This window comes from Adiantum capillus-veneris, chromosome 14 (genome assembly GCF_014529385.1).
Source record: "Adiantum capillus-veneris isolate H3 chromosome 14, ASM1452938v2, whole genome shotgun sequence".
In the NCBI taxonomy this organism is placed as follows: domain Eukaryota; kingdom Viridiplantae; phylum Streptophyta; class Polypodiopsida; order Polypodiales; family Pteridaceae; genus Adiantum; species Adiantum capillus-veneris.
In genome coordinates this window covers 152,689,952-152,713,939 of record NC_140944.1, presented here as the reverse complement: position 1 = coordinate 152,713,939, position 23,988 = coordinate 152,689,952, and the positions used below count along the sequence as shown (strand labels likewise).

At 43.8% G+C, this 23,988-nt stretch overlaps 1 protein-coding gene across 1 annotated transcript; it reads left to right on the top strand.

Moving 5' to 3' along the window:
• Positions 1-20,457: 20,457 nt before the first annotated feature.
• Positions 20,458-23,068, top strand: LOC147443377 (uncharacterized). The gene is made up of 5 exons (XM_086529853.1): positions 20,458-21,147; positions 21,422-21,680; positions 21,768-21,941; positions 22,015-22,146; positions 22,378-23,068. Exons 1-5 carry the CDS (start codon positions 20,716-20,718, stop codon positions 22,740-22,742), a joined length of 1,362 nt encoding a protein of 453 aa, XP_086385979.1. The 5' UTR covers positions 20,458-20,715; the 3' UTR covers positions 22,743-23,068.
• Positions 23,069-23,988: the final 920 nt, after the last annotated feature.

Below are 23,988 nucleotides of genomic sequence, written 5' to 3'. Positions count from 1 at the left end.
GAAGCTTCTACATCAAAAACTCTTCTTGGAAACGTGGAAGCTATTGAAACGTCCTTTGATGTCACATGTGCTACATTTGTTCCTTGAAGCACCCATCAACTCCATCTCTTACACTACATGCTTCTGTTTGAAAAATTTCTTGTAAGCATATAGAGTGTTCCATAATTGGCATTTGCATTAGGCACTCTTCCTTTATTTCTCCCAAGCACTCACCTTACATGACAGGAACTTCAAGTGCAAATGCTCAACTCCAATAAGAGCGTATACCAAAGGGTATTTAGGCATCATGTAGCGAGTGTAATGCATCCCATCTTCCAAATCACTTCTTATATCTTGCCGAGAAGGGGGGGCAAGGGAGAGAGAGAGAGAGAGAGAGAGAGAGAGAGAGAGAGAGACGAGTGAGCACGTCTTTCTTATTAAAAAAACAATACACTTCCCCTCTCTCCCTCACAGTTTTGTCATCTCCCCCCCCCCCCCCTCCCCCCCCTCTCTCTCTCTCTCTCCCCCCCCCCCCCCCCCCCCCCCCCCCCCCCCCTATCGATCTCTCTCCCACTACATCTTTCTTTTTTCTTTCTCCACCTCCTGTCACATTGTCGCTTGAGTCCCTCCAATCCTAAACAAAAATGATATGAAATGCTTGGATTAAGTTTTGAATAGAAGGGGGGGTGTTAGTGAGGCCTTTCACCACGCCATGGCGAGCTCCTCTAAGCCGTCCTGCGCCGAAGTAGTGGCATGCAGAGAGCAGCCCGATGCTCCAAAGGCTATCGACTTTGTGAAACCGGGTGCCGATGATAGCGGTCAAAGCTCCCTTACTAATCTGAGTAAAGAGGAACTGAAACAAAGAAAGACGCAGGTGGAAAAATACCTAGCGTCAATCCTCTGTGCACTGTCATTGAACAAAAGGACGCGTGAAGATTCGACGATACAGGAGGATGCTGCTGAAGTGGCCAAAGGGGACAGAGCTTTCCAAGCACCAGAGAAGTGGCTTTCGTAGCGTGTCGAGGTAGAAGATGCCGTTACGGTGGTTGTTCCCCCTGCCATTGTGAAAAGACAACTTGCGAAGGTTGCAAATTCCACTATGGTCTTCGGGTTTATGGGGAGAGTTCCCAATAGAATTGAGCTCAGTATAACTGGCTCTGCAGTCCATTAGTTTTGAATCAGCACGGCTCCATAATGTTCACCCAATATATAGCAAAAGGATTCGTGTCAGTTCAGTTCAACGACATTGCAATGGTTGAGAAGCTTCACTTTGCATAATTCTAGTAAATTCTATACATATACATATATACACACATACATATATTTATTTATTTCACACACACACACACACACACACACATACACACACACAAACACATATATATATACAAACACTAAATGAGAAAACCATGGTAAAGGGAAGAAAAAATGGTGAAATACATGAGAATGTAGTTCAAAAATCTTGCAAATTCAAATATTCGACTATTATTTCCGGTTTGCTTCTTTTCAAGGAGGAAACTCAGTCCCTTAATAAAAGAGATTGTTAATCCTCATGCACATTCCTATCACGTACAACGGAAGCCGTATTATTTATTTGGTAGAGTCAGGTACCGGGCTTGTTGGTCCAATAGGAAAAGGGTAAGAGCGATCACCGATGAGAGGTGCACTCTAACTGGAACATTCAAGGCTTAGTTGGCTAAGTATGGGCACCCAAGTGTGAATGGGGCAAGCTCATATAAAAGTCACCTAAATCTAAAATTCATTCATTCTTTCATTTGTGCAATTGAAGAGTGCTCTGCTCCATCTCTATCTTCTTCTTCTTCATCTCCTTGTGTGTGTGTGTATACGAGAGAGAGAGAGAGAGAGAGAGAGAGAGAGAGAGAGAGAGAGAGAGAGAGAGAGAGAGAGAGAGAGAGAGAGAGAGTGCGCGATCGAGCATTGCGACGACGGCATGGTGGTGCGACGAAGCGGTTGAGCGTGGCGCAACGGTGGCTCCTTCTTCTTCGCGACGAGGAATCCTCAACGAAGGCGAGCGTAGGGCCATGAGTGAAACACCCTTGCTATCTTGAGCTTGTTAGATTAGTCTAGTTGTGTGCTTGGAGCCATTTGTGGCTCACACACAGTGTATCGGCAAGTCCTTTGCATTGACACGTGTGACATACGCGCATATTTTTGGCACCGCTCTCGGGGAATGCCTTGCATTAAGCTTGAGTAGCACTCTATGCTACTTTATAGTGCATTTTGAAATGTAGGAAAGGTAGAGAAGGAAGGTGTGTGTGTTGAGAAGGAGTTTATTTTGTTGATGTGAATTGTTTTGTTAATAAGGAATTGAAAGGTACTATGTTTTTTTGTTCATAAGGCGTTTTCTGTGTGATAAGGTGTTAGGATTAAGGTGTTTTCTTTGTTCATAAGGTGTTTTCTGTGTGATAAGGTGTTAGGATTAAGGTAGTAGATCCAGAATGTTAGTTTTGTGTAAAGTACAGTAAGTAGTTCTGTTAGCTAATGAGTTTCTGTAGTAGTGTGTTAGTGTGTAACAATAGCTATATTAGTTGTAAGTAGGTAGGTTAGGTGTGTGTGTGCTCACGCACAGCGCGGCCGCGACAACCTTATCCCAAAAAAATAAAAACATAAAAAATAAAATAAAATTTTAAAGGTAGGACCGGGATTGGGAATATCCCCTAGATCCAAGACCAAGCCCACGCTCAGGTTCATGCTTCAGTCCCCCTTTAAAATTACGTATTTTAGCCTCACGTGTAGGTAAAAATCGACCTTTTTGAGGACCAACGGAGCTTCGGTGTAACCAAAAGCTGTGCTATAAAGCACACCACAACCCCCTGAGCAATACACTCGTTTCAAGCTAGACCCAAGCCCAAGCCCCTAGACCCAAGCCCAAGCCCACGCTCAGGTTCAGGCTTCAGTCCCCCTTTAAAATTACGTATTTTAGCCTCACGTGTAGGTAAAAATCGACCTTTTTGAGGACCAACGGAGCTTCGGTGTAACCAAAAGCTGTGTTGTAAAGCACACCACAACCCCCTGAGGAATACACTCGTTTCAAGCTATCACATGCTCTAATCCAAAAATTGATCATTAAAAAACATTAAAAAACTTGGGAATATCCCCTAGACCCAAGCCCCAATCCACGCTCAGGTTCAGGCTTCAGTCTCCCTTTAAAATTACGTATTTTAGCCTTACGTGTAGGTAAACACCGACCTTTTTGAGGACCAACGGAGCTTCGGTGTAACCAAAAGCTGTGCTGTAAAGCACACCACAACCCCCTGAGCAATACACTCGTTTCAAGCTATCACATGCTCTAATCCAAAAACCGATCATTAAAAAACATTAAAAACATTAAAAAACATCAAAAAACGAGTGAAAACGGACGCCTAAAAAAGTAACCAGTTAACCTTCGAGGTTATTTGTTGCCGATGCTTGTAGGGTGACAAAGGAACATGCATTTGTGCTCTGGTCGTGTGTTAGAGGCCAAGCAAGCAGAGAGCATTTTGACTTACGCAAGTTCTCAATATCGACCTACCTTAGGTTCCGGGCCCTCGACGGGCACCCAAGGTAGTACAAACCAAGACCCAAACATAGCGGCTAGTGACTCTTCCTCTGACTACGACGTCATGGAGGGTTTCCCAATGCCTAATCCCCGATAGCTCAAGCCAAGACATGCATGCTATGGGTCCACGGTTCGGGCCGAGCGTGCTTAGCAGCTTGAAGGAAACCTTTGGTAGAGCCACTTGCTCCGAACATGGAGCTAATGATGTAAATGAGGGGGGTGGGGAAGTAAATTCGCCATTCATGACCAACGTAGACCCTATGCTCTTAGAGAGTGTGCACGTGAATACTCCATACACTGCACCCCCTGACTCTTCAGAGCTATTCCCCTCTGAGGTCATATTACCTGATGGTAGAAGCCTTGCCGAAGTGCAAGAGGTTGAGCCATATATCATTGCGGCTAGGGAAAAGGAAATTGAGAGATTACTCAAGGTGGAGCAACAAAGAGAGTTAAAAGCGAAAGCTCCTATGTCAATATCATTGCAAGGAGAGCAATTGAGTGCTCCTGAATTAGCGACCACTAAGGGTCAACCCATAGAGACCCACATTGCATCCAGTTCAAAGGACACCCCTAGCACCTCAATCCTAGATGGAGCGTTCTTACATGAGAACTGGGAGTACGAACTACAAACAAAAACTCTAACCAACCTATACACATGTCACACCTATCATGTGGGTTGGTTAGATGTCCTACAATCCACAACGGGTCCTACTAGTGTGGAGGATCAACAACAAAGAGTTTGTGAGGTCATCCATAGGGTTATTGAGCTAGAGAGGTAGAACAAGGGGATCCATATGCCTTCAACGGGTCTCATGAGATTCTTGGATACAGGGAAGGCTAAACAACCAACCTTATCGCAAATGGAGACTCCCTCGGTAAGTCCGATGGATCCCCCATATGTTGTTTTGCCAGGGGTCTCAGTCCAATCTGAGCCCACCAGTGATAGCTTTACTTTTCCAAGTCTAGCTCACCTTTCCCTTGATGACACCACGACTACCATGCCTACCCCAATGATGGGCATGCCAAGAAACATACCATGGATCTCATTTGTTAGTAAAGCACCACTACATGGTAGCTCAATGCAACAGTACCTACAAGTGTGTACCAATCGTATATACCTATAGGTCCTCGTACTCATGTAGTCCCTACCCTCTCATTGTTTCAGCTACCTATGCTCCACAACCACAATTGTTAGGACAAGGGTAAGGCCAGGGAGTCTTGGACTGGGCCAAGGGCCGGACTAGGCAATGTGGAAAGGGAATCTAGCTAGGGCAAAGGGTTAGGAGCTTGGCCTATATAGTGGGAGGTTGGGAGGCAGATTCCACGATCTAGTCTCCCCTAGGCATTACACTGGTATCAAGAGCCAAGTTGCTTTTTTTGGGAAAGGAGGGTGTGGCGACGATTCTAAGCCAAAGAAAGCTTTTGCATGTTGCATGCCATGGAGACTTTCTCTTGCTAAGGGATGAAGGCAAGGTCAAAGAGCGTGTGCAGGGGGGCTTGAGAAGGAGGAGCCGCCACGAGAAGGTGCAACAAATTGACCGGTGAAGGGCTCAACAGGAGCTCCACGGTGCGTTGAGAAAATCTCGACACGGGGGCGGCGCCCGGTTCTCATCACCTCGCTCAGGCTCAACTCCGCTTGCCTTGCGCGCTGTCTGCTCGACGGCCATAGCTCTGTGAGCTTTGTGTTCACATCCAAAACACCTAAGGCCCTTGGCCTTAGGACTTAAAGTCACCTAAGGGCGAGTACCCACATCGCATCAAGCAGGTCGCATCGCAGCTTCGGACCCAGGATAATCACACACTGTGACCACATACTCGGCTATGATCAACGAAGATACTACCCTGCGTGCTGTGTGCAAAAAATCACCAAGTTGATAATTTTTTCAAAGGGATTCATTGGCGACCGTATTCATAGAGTCAATTATATCAAAGCAATAACAATTGCAACGGATTCGACTACGACGTGTCAAAGCAGGGTACCCACACGGTTGGCTTTGTGGATTGATTACAACAACATAATTAGCACGGCTAATTGCCGTTTGTGGTGCCAATTACGACTACGGGATTATTTTTCCTCGACTCAAGGTATTTTTCCTTCAGATCATTCCACTGCACAATGTTGCCATGGATTTGGATATTAATATGACTTTTGATTTCGAGCATCAAACGCCTGATCTTGCCTGTGATGGCTCGCAGCCGGATATGCTCTCACGGAGAGTGCCCACGATGCTATGGCGGGTGACGACGCATATGAACTGCTTGATATTCAAGAATTCTGTGCACTTCAGACACGCATATTAGTAATGGAAGGAAATTTTGCATCTTTAAATGAAAACGTCACTAAATTATCTACATTAGTGATACAACTTACGCAGCAAGCAAGCCAAGGGCCCTATTGCCACACACATGCATGAGCAAACTACTACTCAGGGGCAAGGCCCTGCTGATCATGGACACGGTCCATCTCCAGATTCTTTGCACACTCTCACTGCCAAGGAGGTGAATGAGTTGTTGAAAAACACCAAACCACCGACTTTTAAGGGAGAAGATCGAGATCGCAATAAGGATGGAGTGAATTTCTTTCTCAGCAAGTGGGATGGAATTCACGCCTTACGGTGTACTTCGGATGCAGTCAGAGCACTACAAATAAGCTTAACTCTGGAAGGCAAGGCCTACAAGTGGTGGATGTCTCTCAAGGAGAAGAATATCGTACCACAGAGTTGGGAAACCTTTGAGGCTATGTTTCACAAAGAATTTTTGCCTACAAATGAGGCAGATCGGAATTGGACGGCTTGGGCCACGTGTTCCATGTGCCAATACCCATCATTACTTGAATATATATCTCACTATTGGGATTTTATCCTCAAGTTGGAAGGACTAGACACCTTTCAGCAAGTACGTGGGTTTATCCGCGGTTTGACGCCAGAGCTTAAGAAGCACGTCAAGACTCAAGACCCTAAAACACTTGAGGAAGCCATAGTGAAAGCACACATTCATGATGATCTAAATGAAAAGAAATCACATAATAATCACGTGCCTGCTAATACACATGGTAATACACGCACACTGTATGGGCACAATAAAAGGAAATTTATAGTAGCCAATTCTGAAGCAGCTAAAAAACCCAAGGGGTCCACAGGTCCTCTCTCTCTTGAGGACTTTGATAAGGCTAAGAAAGAGAAATTATGTTGTCAATGCTTGGGAAGCGATCATGGCAAAAAGGATTGTCCCAAGGGGAAATCTACAGCTCATGGCAAGGAGAAAGCAGTGCACATGGTGCAGCTGTTGCCTCTTGAGTCTTCCTCAAGAGTCTCTATAGTGGAAGTAACACACACCGAAGTGGTGCATGAATGCTGTCTCACAGCTTCCATGTGGCAACAGACCTTCAGACCACATGAATTAGTACCATGCATGGATCTCTGCAAGGGCACAAGGTGCGCATCTTGGTAGATGATGGTGCTACTCACAGTTTCATTAATTATGGATTGGTGAAAAAACTCAATTGCCTTAAACTCCGAGTACCCACCACTACAAGGTAGCAATGATGAATGGACATGATGCGAAAGTCTGGGATACTCAAGTCTGAGCTGTATGTTGGAAGTACAAGGCTACTCCACATCCTTGGATTTTCAAGTTATGAACATGGAGAGGGCAGACGCGGTCCTTGGTAGGGAGTGGTTGCATAGCTTAGGACCATCACTGAAGCGTAGCTATGAGCACAACAGCTCAATGTTTGAATCCCATGGCGCACATGTGTTGTTGTTAGGAGAGAAGGATGTACCTTCTTCACTACCACTGATATGTGAGATTATACAGCTCATTTCTAATAATGAAATAGATCAAGTTTTATTGTGCTACTCATTGTCTCATTTTCTCTCTAACATTGAATTTGTTGAACATTTCTCAACGCCGCATGCTTCTCTCTCATCATTTCCACCAATGGCTACTTCCCAACAAGCAAAGGTTGCTAGTGATTTAAAAATTTTATTAAAGAAATTTCACGATGTTTTTCCTAAAGATTTGCCATCAGGATTACCGCCGACACGATCGGTGCAACATAGCATCGATGTGGTTGCAGGGAATAAACCTATCAGTAAACCACCCTACCGCATGAGTTACTCTGAAGCTGCTGAGGTGAAATGTCAGCTTGCTGACTATCTTAGCAGAAGTGGAACAAGGTTTGGACACTACGAGTTTTTGGTTATGCCTTTTGGGTTAACTAATGCGCCTGCAACATTCATGACACTTATGGATAGTTGTCTTGAAGCTGTACCTGGGCAAATCTGTCATCGTTTTTCTTGATGACATTCTAGTATACAGTGCTTCTGAAGAAGAACACTTACAACATTTGAGGCAGGTGTTCGAATTGTTACGAACAAATCAATCATATGCCAAGGAATCTAAGTGTGATTTTTTGAAGGAAGAAATTAACTATTTTGGGCATGTTATTTTAGCTGGCCTACATATCCAAAGTGGATACAATTTGGCAGTGGACTTCTCCTAGAAATCTAGAAGAGTTACAGATTTTTTAAGGATTTGAAGGTTTTATTGAAGGTTCGTTAAAAACTATGCTAATATTGTCGTTCCCATGATGGACCAACTGAAAGGCAAAGGCAAAGCTTTTCAGTGGGGACCCGCTCAACATCATAGTTTTGATACGCTCAAGGATGCATTAGCTACAGCTCCAATACTAGCTATTACAGATCCTTTGAAACCATTCATTTTGGAAACGGATGCCAGTGACCGTGCTATTGGAGCAGTCCTGTTTACAAGACGAGAGGCCAATTGCATTTGAAAGTAAGAAGCTTGATGCAACACAACAGAACTACTCTACTTATGAACGTGAACTCTATGCAATAGTGTCTGTCTTGAAAACATGGAGACCTTATCTGTATGGTGCTCAGTTTGAGATTGTGTTTGACCATGAAAGCATCAAATGCCTTACACAACAAACCGATTTGAAGGGTTGGAAAGCCAGGTGGGCTGAGATTCTTCAAGAATATGATGCCAAGCTCCGGTATCGTATAAGACGATACAATGTGGTGGCTGACGCTCTTAGTCGTATGCCAGAGATCAATTCTCTCTTGTTCACGAAACTTCGTAGTGAATTTTTGATTCTCTAAAGGGCAAATATGAGCAAGATGATGCATATTCCAAAGTGTGGAGCCATATACAGATGAGGGATCCTTCTCACTCCAATGATGGTAGTGTAACATTAACCTCCACACGCAGTTCTCCTCTGTCGAGTGATGAACTACAGTGATGGAAGCATTTCACCATCGACAATGGGTACCTACTCCATAAGGGGAGAGTTTGTGTATCGATGGACACAGACATTCGGTGCCAAATTCTTTATGAATCTCATGATAGTCCAAGTGCAGGGCACCCGGGTATTAGAAAGACTTATGCTCTCGTACGACGATAGTTTTATTGGCCAGGTTTACATGGCTTTGTTCAAGATTATGTCTTGCATTGCCAAAAATGTCAAGTTAACAAAGCAGAGCATGTGAAAGCAGGAGGACTCTTACATCCTTTGGAGATTCCCAATGGTAAATGGGAAAGTATCTCTATGGATTTTATTGTGGGTTTACCAACCACTGTACGAGGTCATGACTCAGTATTGATGGTCATAGACCGATTGATTAAACTATGTAAGTTTATTCCACCCAAATCAATGATTAAGACTCCAGAATTAGCCAAGCTATTTGTGGACAACCTATACAAGTTGTATGGTTTGCCAAGTAACATTGTCAGTGATCATGATCCCAAGTTTAACAATCATTTTTGGAGGGCTGTGTTTAAACGGTTGGGTAGACAACTAAACCTCAGTACAGCCGATTATCCAGAAATAGATGGTCAGACTAAATGACTTAACCAAGTGGTAGAGGATATGCTACGCGCATACGTTAGCAAGAAACAGTCAGACTAGGAAGAATATTTACCTCTTCTTGAGTTTGATTACAATAGTGCTAAGCATGTCAGGACGAGTGGATTTAGTCCTTTCATGCTCATGTATGGTTTTCAACCTAGGTCACCTGTTACGGTGGGTTGGCAACCGAAAAACTCCAACAGGTTAAGGATTTCTCTAAGACCACATGGATATGTTGAAACTCGCTTATCAGAACGTTTGACAAGCGCAGGATCGATATAAAAAATACGTTGATGAGAAACATCGACAAGTTACCTTTGAGGAAGGGGAGAAAGTATTTTTATGTGTGCCAGAGCATTATGAAAGTCTGATAACTGGGCCAACACCTAAATAATCTCCATGATATTGTGGGCCTTTCAAAATACCCAAGATAGTGGGTGATCGTACCTACAAACTATCGCTACCTACACATTCTCGTATTCATCCGGTGTTTTATGTGAGCCGTTTACGTAAGCGGTTACATGGGGACGACAATGTCATTGGCCAACAGATTCGGGTTGATTTCGTCGAACCTCCTACCTTACGACATGAACGTGAACGAATTCTTGACTACCATGATTTACGTACACTTCATCACGTACGTTGACAAGCTTTAATCAAGTGGAAAGATTAACTTGAGGAAGGTGCCACTTGGGAAAACATTAGTGTTCTTAACAAGAAGTTTCCCACTTTTGTTTTTGAGGACAAAAACTCTTCCTTAAGGGGGGAGTAATGTCAGGACAAGGGCAAGGCCAGGGAGTCCTGGACTGGGCCAAGGGCCGGACTAGGCAATGTGGAAAGGGAATCCAACTAGGGGAAAGGGCTAGGAGCTTGGCCTATATAGTGGGAGGTTGGGAGGTGGATTCCAGGCTCTAGTCTCCCCTAGGCATTACAACAACACCCAAGCTCTTATTTCCATGGGACCATACCGGCTAGCATTAGCATGTCACATCCAACGTCTACTATGCCTAGGGCCACATATATGAACTTTGGACCACCACATGGCACAACACCGTACCAAACGTGGAACCCAAGGGCTTCCTATGCGCCAAGCCCAATGCCAATACCTACTCCACATGTAGTCTCTGGAGCGCCTCCACCCACGATTCCTGCTCACTTAGGTGACTTGGCAACATTTGCTCAAGCTATCAATCAATCTATTGCTGAGAATATGCGTAAGAGTCTCATAGAGAACCTAGAAGTAAGGCAGTACAAATAGCCAAGCTCACACAAAAATTTAGTGGAGACGGGGATGTGAGAAAGCATATCGAAGTGTTTGAACAAATATGTGATTCTCTAGGAGAACATAATGACTTGTACAAGAGTAATGCTTTAAGTTTAACCTTAAGTGGGAAGGCTGGGGATTGGTATAGAACCCTAAGGGTGGAAGAAAAAATGAATTACCCTACTCTTAGGAGACCGTTCTTGAAAGAATACATACGAGAGGGAGTGCTTTGGGGTGTAGCCTCTCAGGTCCAGAAAGCCCAACGAGAGGAAGGAGAGTTGGTGAGAGACTTTATTAGTTGCTTGAAGCATTTGAATTCTCGTTGTAATCCAAATGAGCGCTTCAATAATAATCAATTCTTGGTAGATTCATTAGGGGATTACGACATGGGGATATCTACAATGGCCTAGTCATTAGAGGTATCACCACTTGGGAAGCAGTCACCACCAATGAGATCCAATTGGAGGATAATTTAATGATTCAAGGAGAAAGAGTGTATGTTGAGCCTAAATCTATTAGCTCGCAAGCATCGCGGCATCAACCAATGACCCTAAAGCCTATTGCTAAGGAGCCAAAGTTATCTGAGATGACTTTAGCAGATCTCACCAAGGCCAGTCAAAGAGTCTTAGAGACAATCGGCTCCGCAAAACAATCATACGTATCCAAGAAGGGAGCAACAATGGTGCTCAGTATGCTATGGACCGCATAGTACCAGTGAATGCCCTACTTTTAGAGTAAAATTCAATGGGAATTGCGATGCCTGTGGGAGGTATGGTCATCAAGCTTAGGATTGCATAGTATTTAAGCGCGCGATGGACAATAGACCAACCTTAGCATGGATAGACACACCTCGAGTGCTTGCATTGATGCCGGCCCCACCTCTTGAACAAACATCACAACACATGGTCCCTAGGGCCCAAAATGTTGTTCAAACAACACCCTTACCACCTCCAGTGCTAGGACCGCAACCACCACATCCAAGAATCACTTCTGTGAATCAAGTGGGTTGTGAGTCATCCATTGCTTGTTTGGAAGGTTGTGAGGAAGATATAGACCCTAATATTGCCTATGGGATGGATGCGCTTGAAGAAAGTACACAATACTACATGGAGGACTATTGGGGACAAGTCAAACTTGTCTATCAAGTAGCTACTCTTGCTGCAAGAGGCCAAAATATCAATTACACTGCTAAGATACCACCTCTTCAATGCTATGGGTGTGGAGGTCCACATCGTGTGGCCGAGTGTCCTATTAGGCTACAAAAGAATGCCACACTAATGCAAACTAATCAAGCGAGAACGTCTACAATACTGATACTCATGTGTAATCGATGTGGCACAGATAATTTGATTGCCCAATGTCCAAATAATCCAAATGCACCGAAGATCACGCCATTAACACTAGAATGGTAACCTAACAGGACATAAAAGTGTCCTTTCAGGGTTTTGGGAAAAAATTCCAAAACCATAGTAGATCCACTCATTTTGAAAAATCCTCTCATGAGCTTATAGTTCAATAACTACTACATATGGAAAAAATGAGAAACTTGTAATTTTTCTCATCCCTTGGTCACTACAAGCCTCCAAAGTTGATGGACTAGTGCATTTTGCCTAAAACAACAATTTCTTACGGTTGATTGCATATAAATAAGAGTGGAGATTTTTATAGGACATGAGATAAAATGCCCCGTTAACTTCAATGGGTTGGTGACCAAAACATATGGTTGCTTTTATCTCACTAAATTTTTTTTGGGCAAAAAAATAGGTACAAAAAAGTTTCATTTTTGCCATTCTGTGGACCTATCATCAAAGTTTCTATAGTCACGCTCAATACAGATACTATATACATGCTTTCTTAGTTCCCTTTGGGCCTCTGGATTCAAAAGGAGCCATGGAGCATGTCAAAACGATAATGGATCTCTTACAATTGGAACCTTGGGGGCAATGATAGAGTGCTAAATACAGCAAACATGAAAAAACTGGGTTTAGCATTATGACCTCTAGAAACCCATAGAAACTACTCAATATCTAGCCAAGTTTGTAGTCTATGATTAGATATGGTTACTACCTAAAAAATACACACAATTGGCCTAAGAAACTAGCAATATTGAGAAAGTTATACTTGCTACTCTAAAATGTATCGTATTCTTCAGCAATCAAAAAACTCAACCATCATCATATACTATGCTATATAGCATATTAGGTCCCCCAAAACTCAAGGAAGATTAGCTTTATGTTATACATTACACTTACACAATCAAAATTGAATTTGGATATCAAGAAAGCCACCAAAAAAATCATAAAAGTGCTAATTTTGGTCAAAAAACAGGATTATGCAATTCTTGTAAATTGGTCATAACTTTTAATTTTAACACTTAGCTCTCCCTACAACCATCAAAACGTGTTGAGAACTATGAAGGCCTAACCTCTAGCCATCTAAACCTCACAAACATGAAGTTTAGAGTGGTATAGCTGCCAAAAATTGAAAAAAAGCCAAAAACAGGCCTGTTTTTTCACACAATTTAGGTTAAAAAATGTTGTGCAAGAGTAAGGTTAATGGTGAGATCGATACTAAAAAGAAAATGCTAAGTTTTTTTCAGCTCATAAGGCAACTTTGTGGATATATAACACCTAGAAATTCATTTTCATACTCTTCAAATAATTCAAGCAAAATGGTCACTTAACAGGACACAAAAGTGTCCAAGGACATAAAAGTGTCCTATTACCATTCTAGTGTTAAACTTGATTGAGGTTACCGGGGAGCCATCACAAAGTACACCTGTGGTACTGGTAAATGTACTCACACGATCAATGCTCAAAAAACAAAATTATATTCTTGAGGAAAGGGACACGGCATCAATTGCCCAATCTCAGAAAAAGAAGAAAACATGAAGGAAGAGATCGCAAAAAGCAGCGAAGTCAGACCCCAATTCAAAGACCAACATAGGGACTAGTGACGACCTCGTATATATGAACGACGCTGAAGAGGATTTTGATTCAGGTGAAACCATGGAGACCAAAACAACCACTAAGATAGAAAACAACAAGGAAGATCTTCATGAGCCACAATGGCGAGGATCCAAGAAGAAGATAGAAACTTATCCAAACCCTACAGAGGAGATTGAGTGAGTCAAGAAATTAAGGAGTTTGGTGGAAGATACGCAAAAGGATCTAGAACCAGCACCTAGGCAAATCCAGATTACAAACACCGTGTTCCCTACACAACAACAACCTCACCAAGTCCATAGACCCTTAGCCATACCTAGTGTCATCCAAGAAGAAAGTGACTTAAAGTCATGGAAAAGTGGGCGTACTCACTTCTTGATGGAAAGAATATTTACAGAGGGACTACCTGATCCTATCAAAGAAATGCAGATTCCATCTTCCCCATGTCAAGGGACTGAAGCCCAAAAGGTGCCGTTAAATATTGCCCTTCCCCGATACTTGCGCCCTGATTCCAATCCACAATCTTTTCATGTCTTCAGAAGTTAGAACCACCATCATGTCGAAACTATATAAAGACCCTGAGCTAGTCTCAGCTCTTCGAGCCTTCCTCAATGGAGAACTGAAGTTTGGGCTACCACAATTTGCACAGATGGATGGAGCTGGGGAGATGCCAATAGAGGAGGAACACTTAGATCCACAACCCAACTTAGATGAGAGCCTTGTTATAGAAATACATGTTAACAAGTTGGGACGATACTTTGAGGGCGATGAATCCAATGCAACCATATCAATCACTACTAAGGGATTAACTATGAAGGGAATCCTCGATGGTGGCGCTGGGGTTAGCATTGTGACTAAAAATTGCTGGGAAACTATGGGAAGACCTCACCTTGCGACCACAACCATAGTAGTGGAGATGGCCAATGGGTCTATTGTTAAACCTATTGGGATGCTAAACGATCTCAAGATCAAGGTCTTTGGACATAAAATAAGAATTACCTTCATTATTATGGATTTCTCCAAGCACACTATGGCATCTGAGATGATCTTAGGACGTCCTTTCATGAGGGAAGCAAAAATGGTGCACGACTGGTCTAAAAACCATGTCTACTTGCAGTTCCAAGATTCTGTTATTCGAGTAGATCTTGTAACTGGTCGAGCACATCCTCTAGGAAATAGGTTCATAATTGATCATAGATCTGACACCACAGTTCACTCGGACCCATTGCAATATTGTTACACGTGTAAAGCGGACACTGATGTTGGGGAAGATTCTCCTTATATGGATGTACTACATGGGTCGACTGAGTTGGACAATGTGGATTGGGTCCACCTAGCAGCAACCATAGACACTTGGGGAACAAGGGGATGACCTGGGTAACACCTGAGGGGGATGAAATGCCACTGCTCATACCCTTAAATATGCTAGAAGCAATGCATATAGCTTCTGTCAAGACTCATCCTCATATAACAAAGAAAACATACAAGTGGATCCCTAGATCTTCTTTAGCAACCATACCTGATGCTAAAAAATAGAAGCCTTGTAAGAAACGTCTCACTCGCTCCAAGAAATGTAAGGAAACGTGGTGGTGGATTCCTAAACTACTATTGGAAGCCCAAGGCTACTATCAAGGAAATAGATTGTGTTCTTACTTGTCACTTGACCCATGTGAGCCCAATTCCGTAGCTTCAAAACGAATTGACGATCGTGGAAAGAAAAAAATCACAGAATGCTACACACCCGCTCGAGAGCTAGTTTGGGTAACGAAGAAAGAATGATTTGTTCCACTTAGCTCAGGAAGGGAGGAGTCCCATGAAGATTCTAACTCCTCATGTAATGCATCCATAGAGATAAAAGCTTCTCCACAGCCTCCACCTACAATAGTGGACCTCCATGAAGCTACAAAGGAATCTATACCTCTCAGTGTTCAAGAATCACCTGATGAACCACTTCAAGTTCGATCCTGGGAGAGTACCTTACCACCCTTGCAACTCGACGAGACACCAAGTTAATAGAAAACTAATGGCAAAAATCCTCACCTAGTACCACTGGAACAATTGGTTTCAAAGGGTGACCATCACATTTCAAACGGTATGATCTACCCAAGGAAGGGGGGAGCGTTGCTGACAGTCATCATTCACTCACTCCCCTCTCAACCTTCCTCCCTGACCTCTCAATCTTCCAATCTCAGGGAATGTATATATAAAGCCTTATACTCACAAAAAACAAAAGTAATAAAGAGCAAGAGCAATTAGCAAACGAGTATGCACAATAAAAGTCAAAACATTGACCGGACTTACACATTCACATCCGGTACACTAAAACAGAAACCTAGGTCATCAAACACCTTTGATCCTTAATCGAACAGTTAGATTAGACCAATATTTGGTGATGATAACGTGTGGTCACCATATGCTACGTCTTGCAGGTCTGTTCAGAAACTTGTCGCTGCATGGGAAGCATTGACCCAAGACAGTGTTTGAGAAGATATGTTGATTTTGAGTTGCAAGGTCCCAAAACAAGACGACGGGCATTCTTGTGGATGGAGAGTTCTTGCAAATGTGAAGCTTCTTTTGTAACACATTTATGTTGAGGAGCGTAGAAGTGTAAGTGCAATGTTTCGCTTTTATAATACTTGCACACATGATTTCATTGAATTACCTACCCTACTCGAGTGATGGAGGGTAGATAAGATTAGTACGATAGGAGTTTTTAGAGTTTAGTGATTAGAAAAGTTCTTTTTTTTCCACTGATGTGCCTCCTAGAGGTATTCTTTGTGTTTCCTAGTTTGTACAGGAACGTGTTGCTATTGTTAGGATTTGGACCTTCATGGAATCTTTTCTCTCGTCCACTTTTCAAATCAAGCGCGATCATCAACACAAACAGGTGTTTCTTGTCCATTAGCATTGCCCCTTATCTTTTTTGCTGGAAGAGAAATCTCAGCTTGATCTGGTACTTCACTCACATATATCCCCTATGGTACTAGAGCCCTAGAGGTTCCTAGTGTGGGTGCTTTTCCTTGAAAAGCAAAAAACCCAAGGCATACAAAATAACCACGCAAATCAAAATTGAATGAATGAGAAAAGACTTTTGGGGGGTCAAAGAAAAGGAAATAAGTCAGGCGATGATTTCATGAGTAATTTCTTTTATCGTAGCTGAACTACAAGGTCTTCTAGGTATAGTCTCTAGTCAGCCCTCGGACATGAAATAGTTGGCTCTCGCGATTAAACAACTTAATTGACCAGAGAAAATTGAGAAGTTTGCCCATGGTATTAATAGTCGATCTTTAGTGCCTTTCGACCATTAAATTAGCGACCCCAAATTTGTTTAGTTTTTGACCTTCCCAACTGTTTATGCGTTTGATTATATTACAATTTAATGTTTATTGCTGACAAATGGTTTAAATTTTTGTTACAAATCAATTTATCTGTCTACAACTGTATATGTTTTTTAATTGTATATGAGAATACAATTACTGTGCCAATGTTGTTTGATTTTGTAGTGAATGAAGAAGGCTAAGAACCTTAATCTCAAATGCTCTTCCACCTCGACGAACGAGCTTCAACTCAATAGCTTCCGAGGACGGAATCTACATCAGGAAGGGAGGCATGTTAACCCTCACGTACATTCCCATTATCTACAACGGACGCCGTATTATTTATTTCGTAGAGTCAGGTACCGGGCTTGTCGGTCCAATATGAAAAGGGTAAGAGTGATCGCCGATGAGAGGCGCACTCTAACTGGAACATTCAAGGGTTAGCTGGCTAAGTATGGGCGCCTAAGTGTGAATGGGGCGAGCTCACATAAAAGTCACCTAAACCTAAAATTCATTCATTCTTTCATTTGTGCAATTGAAGAGTGCTCTTACTCCACCTCCATCTTCTTCTTCTTCTTCATCTCCTTGTGTGTGTGTGTGTGTGTGTGTGTGTGTGTGTGTGTGTGTGAGAGAGAGAGAGAGAGAGAGAGAGAGAGAGAGAGTGCGAGAGAGCATTGCGACGACGGCAAGGAGGTGACGAAGCGGTTGAGTGCGACGCAGCGACAGCTCCTTCTTCTTCGCGGCAATGAATCCTCAACGAAGGTGAGCATAGGGCGGTGAGTGACACACCCTTGCTCTCTTGAGCTTGTTAGATTAGTTTAGTTTGTGCTTGGAGCCATTTGTGGCTCGCACACAGTGTATCGGCAAGTCCCTTGCATTGACACGTGCGATAGACGTGCACATAGATATTCCTGAACAATGCTTTACCTTATATAATTCTAGTTGAACTCAACCTAATGATTTTATCATTTTCTTATTGTTTTAGAAAGCCACCGTGACCTTTGACTTTTTTTTTTTTTTTGGCCTAAGCATCCCTTTCTTTCTCTCTTTACAAAAAATACAGAGACTACATTCCACTCTCCCCCTCTCATAGTCCCTCTCCCCCCCCCCCCCCCCTTTCTCTCTCTCTCTCTCTCTCTCTCTCTCTCTCTCTTCCCCCCCCCCCCCCGTCCCTTCTCAACAAGATATAAGAAGTGGTTTGGAAGATGAGATGCATTACACTTGCTACATGATGCCTCAATAGACTCCCAAGTGAATGAAGCTTTTATAGAATGCCAATGTATTACGACTTTAGAGAAATCTGGGTGGTCACACTTACACCCATATTGCCCCCAACTACAAAACCATGGTCTTTGCTAAAAGAGGAAACCAGACTCACTCTTACATGATTGAGCCGATCCCCGTGTCATTGATACACACTATCACAACCATTCTAATTAGTTCCCATTCCCTTTGATGCGAGAAAGGGTGTTGGGGAAATGGAGAAGAGTCAAATCAAGTGTGCATATTATGTTCACTGCAAGTTGGAGAGTCTCAATACCACACACTTCTAGAGTGCTCAGCTTTTGGTCACATCCAAACTTATTTCCTTCACATTTTCAGCCATGACCTAGACCTACACACTTTCCTCTCCCAGCCATAGTGTGGGCTCTCCATTGCGACTCTCATCACCACAATTTTAGACCATCAAGAATCACTCATCAACCACACACATATTACATTACATGTAACTTTGGTCCCATATGTCATATTTGGCGTCCGAGGATGATTGTTCTATGTATTTATCTCTACCTCCCTCGCTGGCCCCTCACTTTCCCCCCCCCCCCCTCCTCCCCCCCCCCCCCCCCCCCCCCCCCCCCCCCCCCCCCCCCCCCCCCCCCTTCTCTCTCTCTCTCTCTCTCTCTCTCTCTCCTCTCTCTCTCTCTCTCTCCCTCATTTTACTTTGTACCCATATTAGATCCACCAAGACTGTATCTGTTTGGTCTCATAAGTCATTTTTGCCTTATGAAAATGCTTAAGATAGCATTTCATTCCATTTCAGTTAATATAACAATTCATTCCTTTTTGTTTCATTTCTCTCTAGGATTGGAGGGACTCCAAGGGTGGTGTGGTGGGGGCAGAGAGAGAAAGGGAATAGGGGGTGGGGAGAGGGGTGACAAGGGGCCACAGAGAGAGAGAGAGAGAGAGAGAGAGAGAGAGAGAGAGAGAGAGAGGTTATAGAGTGATAAGAAAAGAGAGGGGGAGAAGGGAGTAGGAGAGAGGAGGACTTTAGGGAAGGGATGGTGGTTTCTGGAGGAGGAGCTGGAGAAAGGGAAGGTGGTTAGAGGAGTAGATGGAGAGAGGAGGTGGAGGAGAGGAAGGATGTTGGAGGAGGAGGCTGAGAAGGAGAAGGAAGGGAAGAGGAGGAAGCACATGGGTGGCGAGAGGAGGAAGGGAAGGTAGGGAGGGCGGTCTTCATAAAAAAAAAAGCTCGCTCCGTTGAGCTCGCTTGAAGACCTAACTCGCTCTTATTTTGTTGCAAACCTTGGGGAGGTTTAGCTTGGGCTTGAATGGTGAGGACCTCAGGAGCGCCTTGACTTGTCGCTTCTCCTCCACTGGCAATTTTGTCGCGGGGCATAGTGTTGTATTGGTGTAGGCTATGTAGAAAAGGATAGCAAATCGTGTGTGCCAAAGTATGGACTGTGAAGCTGTTGGCTGAAGCGATTACTACAACATAGGAGGTAGGTTGGGGAATTAAAGGTCCCTAGTTATTCTGCGCTAGAGAGTGTGATGCAGAAACGCATTGCATGTGTGAGAACATAAGGGGAGAAGGCCGTGCACCACCTGTCCCTTGTTCATTGAAGAGGGGGTTTTCTTGAGTGAAATGATGCGGAAAAGTGCGAAGGAGTGGAAAGGGGTCGCATTGTGAATCATCTAGTTGGGAATGATGATTGTGACCGGGGGGTGAAGCCATGATCGTACTGGTCATTGAGACGTTTCCATGATAAGATACGTTCAGAGTATGGTCACGCCATCATCGACGAGCTTCAGGATATACACTCTTTGTGTCCAGGCTTAGAGCTCCCACGAAAGAGACTGTGTGTGTCTTCTCGTATTCACACCAAGAAAGTTTTGTTGCAAGGGTTGGAGGCCGTCCCTCGTGACAAAATGGCACGGGGTCTTGAATGGAGACCCTGACATGGGATCGACAATGGACGACGGACGGTGTGGATCTCGAGAAGATCGGACGACGATTCCCCCCTCCCAGATTCGAACCCAAATGGGTGCTGTGGCAGTCCAATGCCCTAACCAGACGTGCATTTGTTGAAATGTGGCTGTGTTTACATTTACTTATGCTTGTTTGAGTTTACTCTCCGAATGTGTCATAGTTTATTTTTTTCAAATCGGACGGCGTCGCTCGTCTTTGCTTTTGTGCGTGGAGTTCTCCTCCGTGGATCCCATGACGGGTCCTTCATTCAAGACCCTCTGTTCTTTAGTTATGAGGGAGGGAGTCCGCTTGGTCCGGAACATGCACGTTTTCGAAGCTCTAGCCTCTCGCAAGGGGCCGAGCCCACCTATGAATCCCGTGGTCATGAATGACCGTACACGGTTGCATCATCGCGAAAGAGCCGTTGGGCACCGATCGGAGAAGAGAGAGCTGTCAAACTGTTTCAGCAGGACTAGGCCTATCTAGCAAACGATCTCTCTCTCTCTCTCTCTCTCTCTCCCCCCATTGTCATCAAATCTCTCTCTCTCTCTCTCTCTGGATTGCGGTTCGTGCAGAAGCATCTGTGCATGCATAGATGCAGGCCTGGAGCCAAGCAAAGATGGCGTTTACTGTTGCTGTTGAAGTGGAGCATCTTCCTACAGCTTCCATCTTCCCGACATTGCAGCAATCAGCTGCATTCCAGCGCCACACCCTCCTCATTCCCAACGTCAACCCTCATGCCACTGTCAAATCCTCCCTGAAGAAGTTCATCCGAGAAAACCTCGCCATCGCCGACGACCTTCAAAGCCTTACTGCTCCTCTCTTCTCTCTCCTGCGTGATGAAGACAGCGTAGAGGACATCTATGGCCGCTACTGCTGCCATGCTGATGCCGATAGTCCCGACGTTCACGTTAACGAGGAGAGCTTTGCTTTCTTTGCTCGTGAGAGGGGGCAGGTCGTAAAGCTTTCCGATGACGATCGCCTTGATCAGTGCCACATCATCGATGAATGCAAGCTACAGCTGAAGGTTCTTTTCTCTATGTATTTCACACACACACACACACACACACACACACACACACACACAGTGCTATCTGCGGTGCCCGTTGCTTGATGGTAATGACTGCAATTATGCGCATTTCTTCCCTGCAGTCCTACTGCATTGCTACTTTCCAATTTGTCTCCCAAAGTGTTGAATGCAGAAGGGTTGCTTGCATCGTTTGCTTCCCTTAAATCTGTAGAGGTTTGTTTCAGATCTCATGAACTTTGTCAAAATTTTGCACCTGGTGTTCTCCCTGCAGAGACTCCCGCAAAAACTCTCGGAACAGGGAGGACGAATTTTTGTTGAGACAAAGGATGGCATATTACCTATCCTGGGGATTCAACCTCACACACCTGTGTCTCAAATAAAAAAGGTTCTTGAAACAATGACTGGTGTACGTGTTTCCCAGCAGCTCTTGTCATCTGTGGGACGAGTGATGCACGACGAGTTTTTGGTAGAGGATTTTGAAGGAGTGCATGCAATTTATGAAGATAGTGTACTTGATCTTTGCAAATCAGGTGATAACAATTGCTGCATTCATATCTGTTCACAGTTTGTGACCTGAAGCATGAAATTTGAGCAGTTTTTGATGTGCATGCCCTCAGGGGATACAAATGCTGAGCAAGCTCATCGTCGTATGGCAGTCCAAATTAGAATTGATGGTGGTGAGAGCGATTTTCCACTTGTTGTGCAGGGAAGGGATTCGATCCGCTCAGTGCTGCAAACGGTCGAAGCCCAAACAGGATATGCTCATTGGCAACAGAGGGTCATGTTTTCTGGTACTATGCAGAACTAACCTCAAATGCTAAAAGACAGTCTCGTTATTGATCTTACACTTGGTCTCAATATCAGGGAGAGCCTTGGATGAAAAAAAGACGATTTCGGACTACTTTCTGTACCCTGAGTGCATATTGGAAGTAAATGTCTTCAAAAGCTCAAAAGCTGCCTCAAGAATAGAAGACTGTGGTTTACAGAATTTAGCAGGCAAGCTTTCTGTGTTTTTCCTGTATATCTGTAATAACGAATAAAGACCGCTGCAAATTTCAAATGTCAGAAATCCCAAGTTATCCACTGTACATGCAAACATTGTTTACATAATCCTAGCAGGCACAAAAGAAGTAAATAATGGAGAGTTTACTACCCTGTTGTTCAGCAATTTTGTCTTTTAAGCACTTTCTTAAGTATATTGGTGGTGAAAATTTGCTGGTTTTGCAGAGCTTGCCCTCGACCCTGAAGGAAAACCAATGGCTAGAAAACTTAAGCTTGTAAGAACTTTGAGGGGCATTGTCGTGGGTACACTAACTATTCCAGTCCTCACTACCAACAACATTGCCGACCTGAGGAAGAAGATCAAGCGGTCTCTGCAGCCTTTGATTGAGCGCAATCTTTCTATACGCTCCCCGGTTAAAGAGAAGAAGCACATTGACATAACACCCAGAAGTAGTCCAGCTACACCAAATGTCAGCATGAGGAGCCCAGCCCTAACGAATGTTACTGTGAGGAGTCCAGCCCCAACAAGTGGGAACATGAGGAGTCCCTCCAAAACAATGAGTGTGAGGGCCCTTTTTCCACATGCTTAAGGCCTCCAAATAGAGATTACAAATTTCACCACTCATTATGTTAGGGATTGCTTCATTTGTGGGTCTTTGTAAAAAAATTCTCTTAAACCTTGGTAAAATCTCATGTGAGCCTGTATATGGATAGAACCTGTTCGTGATTCTTTTTATAGACTTCAAATGCACAGATAAATTGTTATTCTCATAGTAGGGGAGCCTAGCAGGGCCAAACAGGCCCTTTCGTTTCCTGTGAAACAGAAACAGGTTAAGCTTTCAAGAGCTGGAGCCTAGCAGGGCAAAACATGCCCTTTCTTTTCCTGTGAAACAGAAACAGGTTAAGCTTTCGAGAACTAAGAGAGTGTGCTATGCAAATTGCTTTCTTCTCATTGGAGATTTACAACACTGTGTCAAGGTATGCAAATAGGAAATGAAAAGCAACGTATGTAACACAAGGTCAACAATTGATGGGATTGATCTGTAAGTCTGACAGAAACTAGATGTTAGTATGTTACATTAGAACCATGGATGCACCTCTAGTGCTGAAGTCAATGGAGCATAGTAGATATTGTCAACCCGAGCTTACTCTGCTCGTCTGCCATAGCTTCTTAATGTTTCTTCTGAGTCCATGGGGATGATGGGGCATGGTAGATATTGTCAACCCGAGCCTACTCTGCATGTCTCTGCATTTATTAGGAGAAGTAGTCAATGTGCATGGTAGATATTGTCAACCCGAGCTTACTCTGCATGTCTGCCATGGCTTCTTAGCGTCTCTTCCGAGTCTATGGGGCATGGTAGATATTGCCAACCCGAGCCTACTCTGCCTGTCTCTGCTGCCATGGCTTCTTAACGTCTCTTCCGGTGCATTTATTAGGAGAAGACATAATGGTAAATGTGCATGCCATAACGTGGCAATCCTGTGTAAGGTGATATAAAGTAGAATGTTTGAGAACTTGTGAGATCAAGAAAAGGCCTTGGTGATTCTTGGCTCTTTCTGTTTTTTGTTTTTCTGTGGACGTTTTTGGCCATTGCACAAGGTCTCAACTTCTCTCAAGGTGCTCAAGCCGTAGAAAGAGTAAAACCAGTCATAGAGCTAATTATAATCCTGCAGCTTTCATAGTGCTATGAAATATGGCATTAGGAGCATGCGTTCACATCGTCCATGAAACGTTGGAGGGAGAAAATTAAGAGATTAAGCTCTTGAGAACACATGCATACGACCTCCCCCCCCCCCCCCCCCCCCCACAACACACACACACACTCTTTTTTTTTT

Bases quoted from the DNA above. Each gene is read 5' to 3' on its own strand.
- LOC147443377 (XM_086529853.1), top strand. From the start codon at position 20,716: ATGCAGGCCTGGAGCCAAGCAAAGATGGCGTTTACTGTTGCTGTTGAA. The intron at 21,148-21,421 runs GTTCTTTTCTCT...TTCTCCCTGCAG, and splicing joins AATGCAAGCTACAGCTGAAG to AGACTCCCGCAAAAACTCTC. The intron at 21,681-21,767 runs GTGATAACAATT...GCATGCCCTCAG, and splicing joins ACTTGATCTTTGCAAATCAG to GGGATACAAATGCTGAGCAA.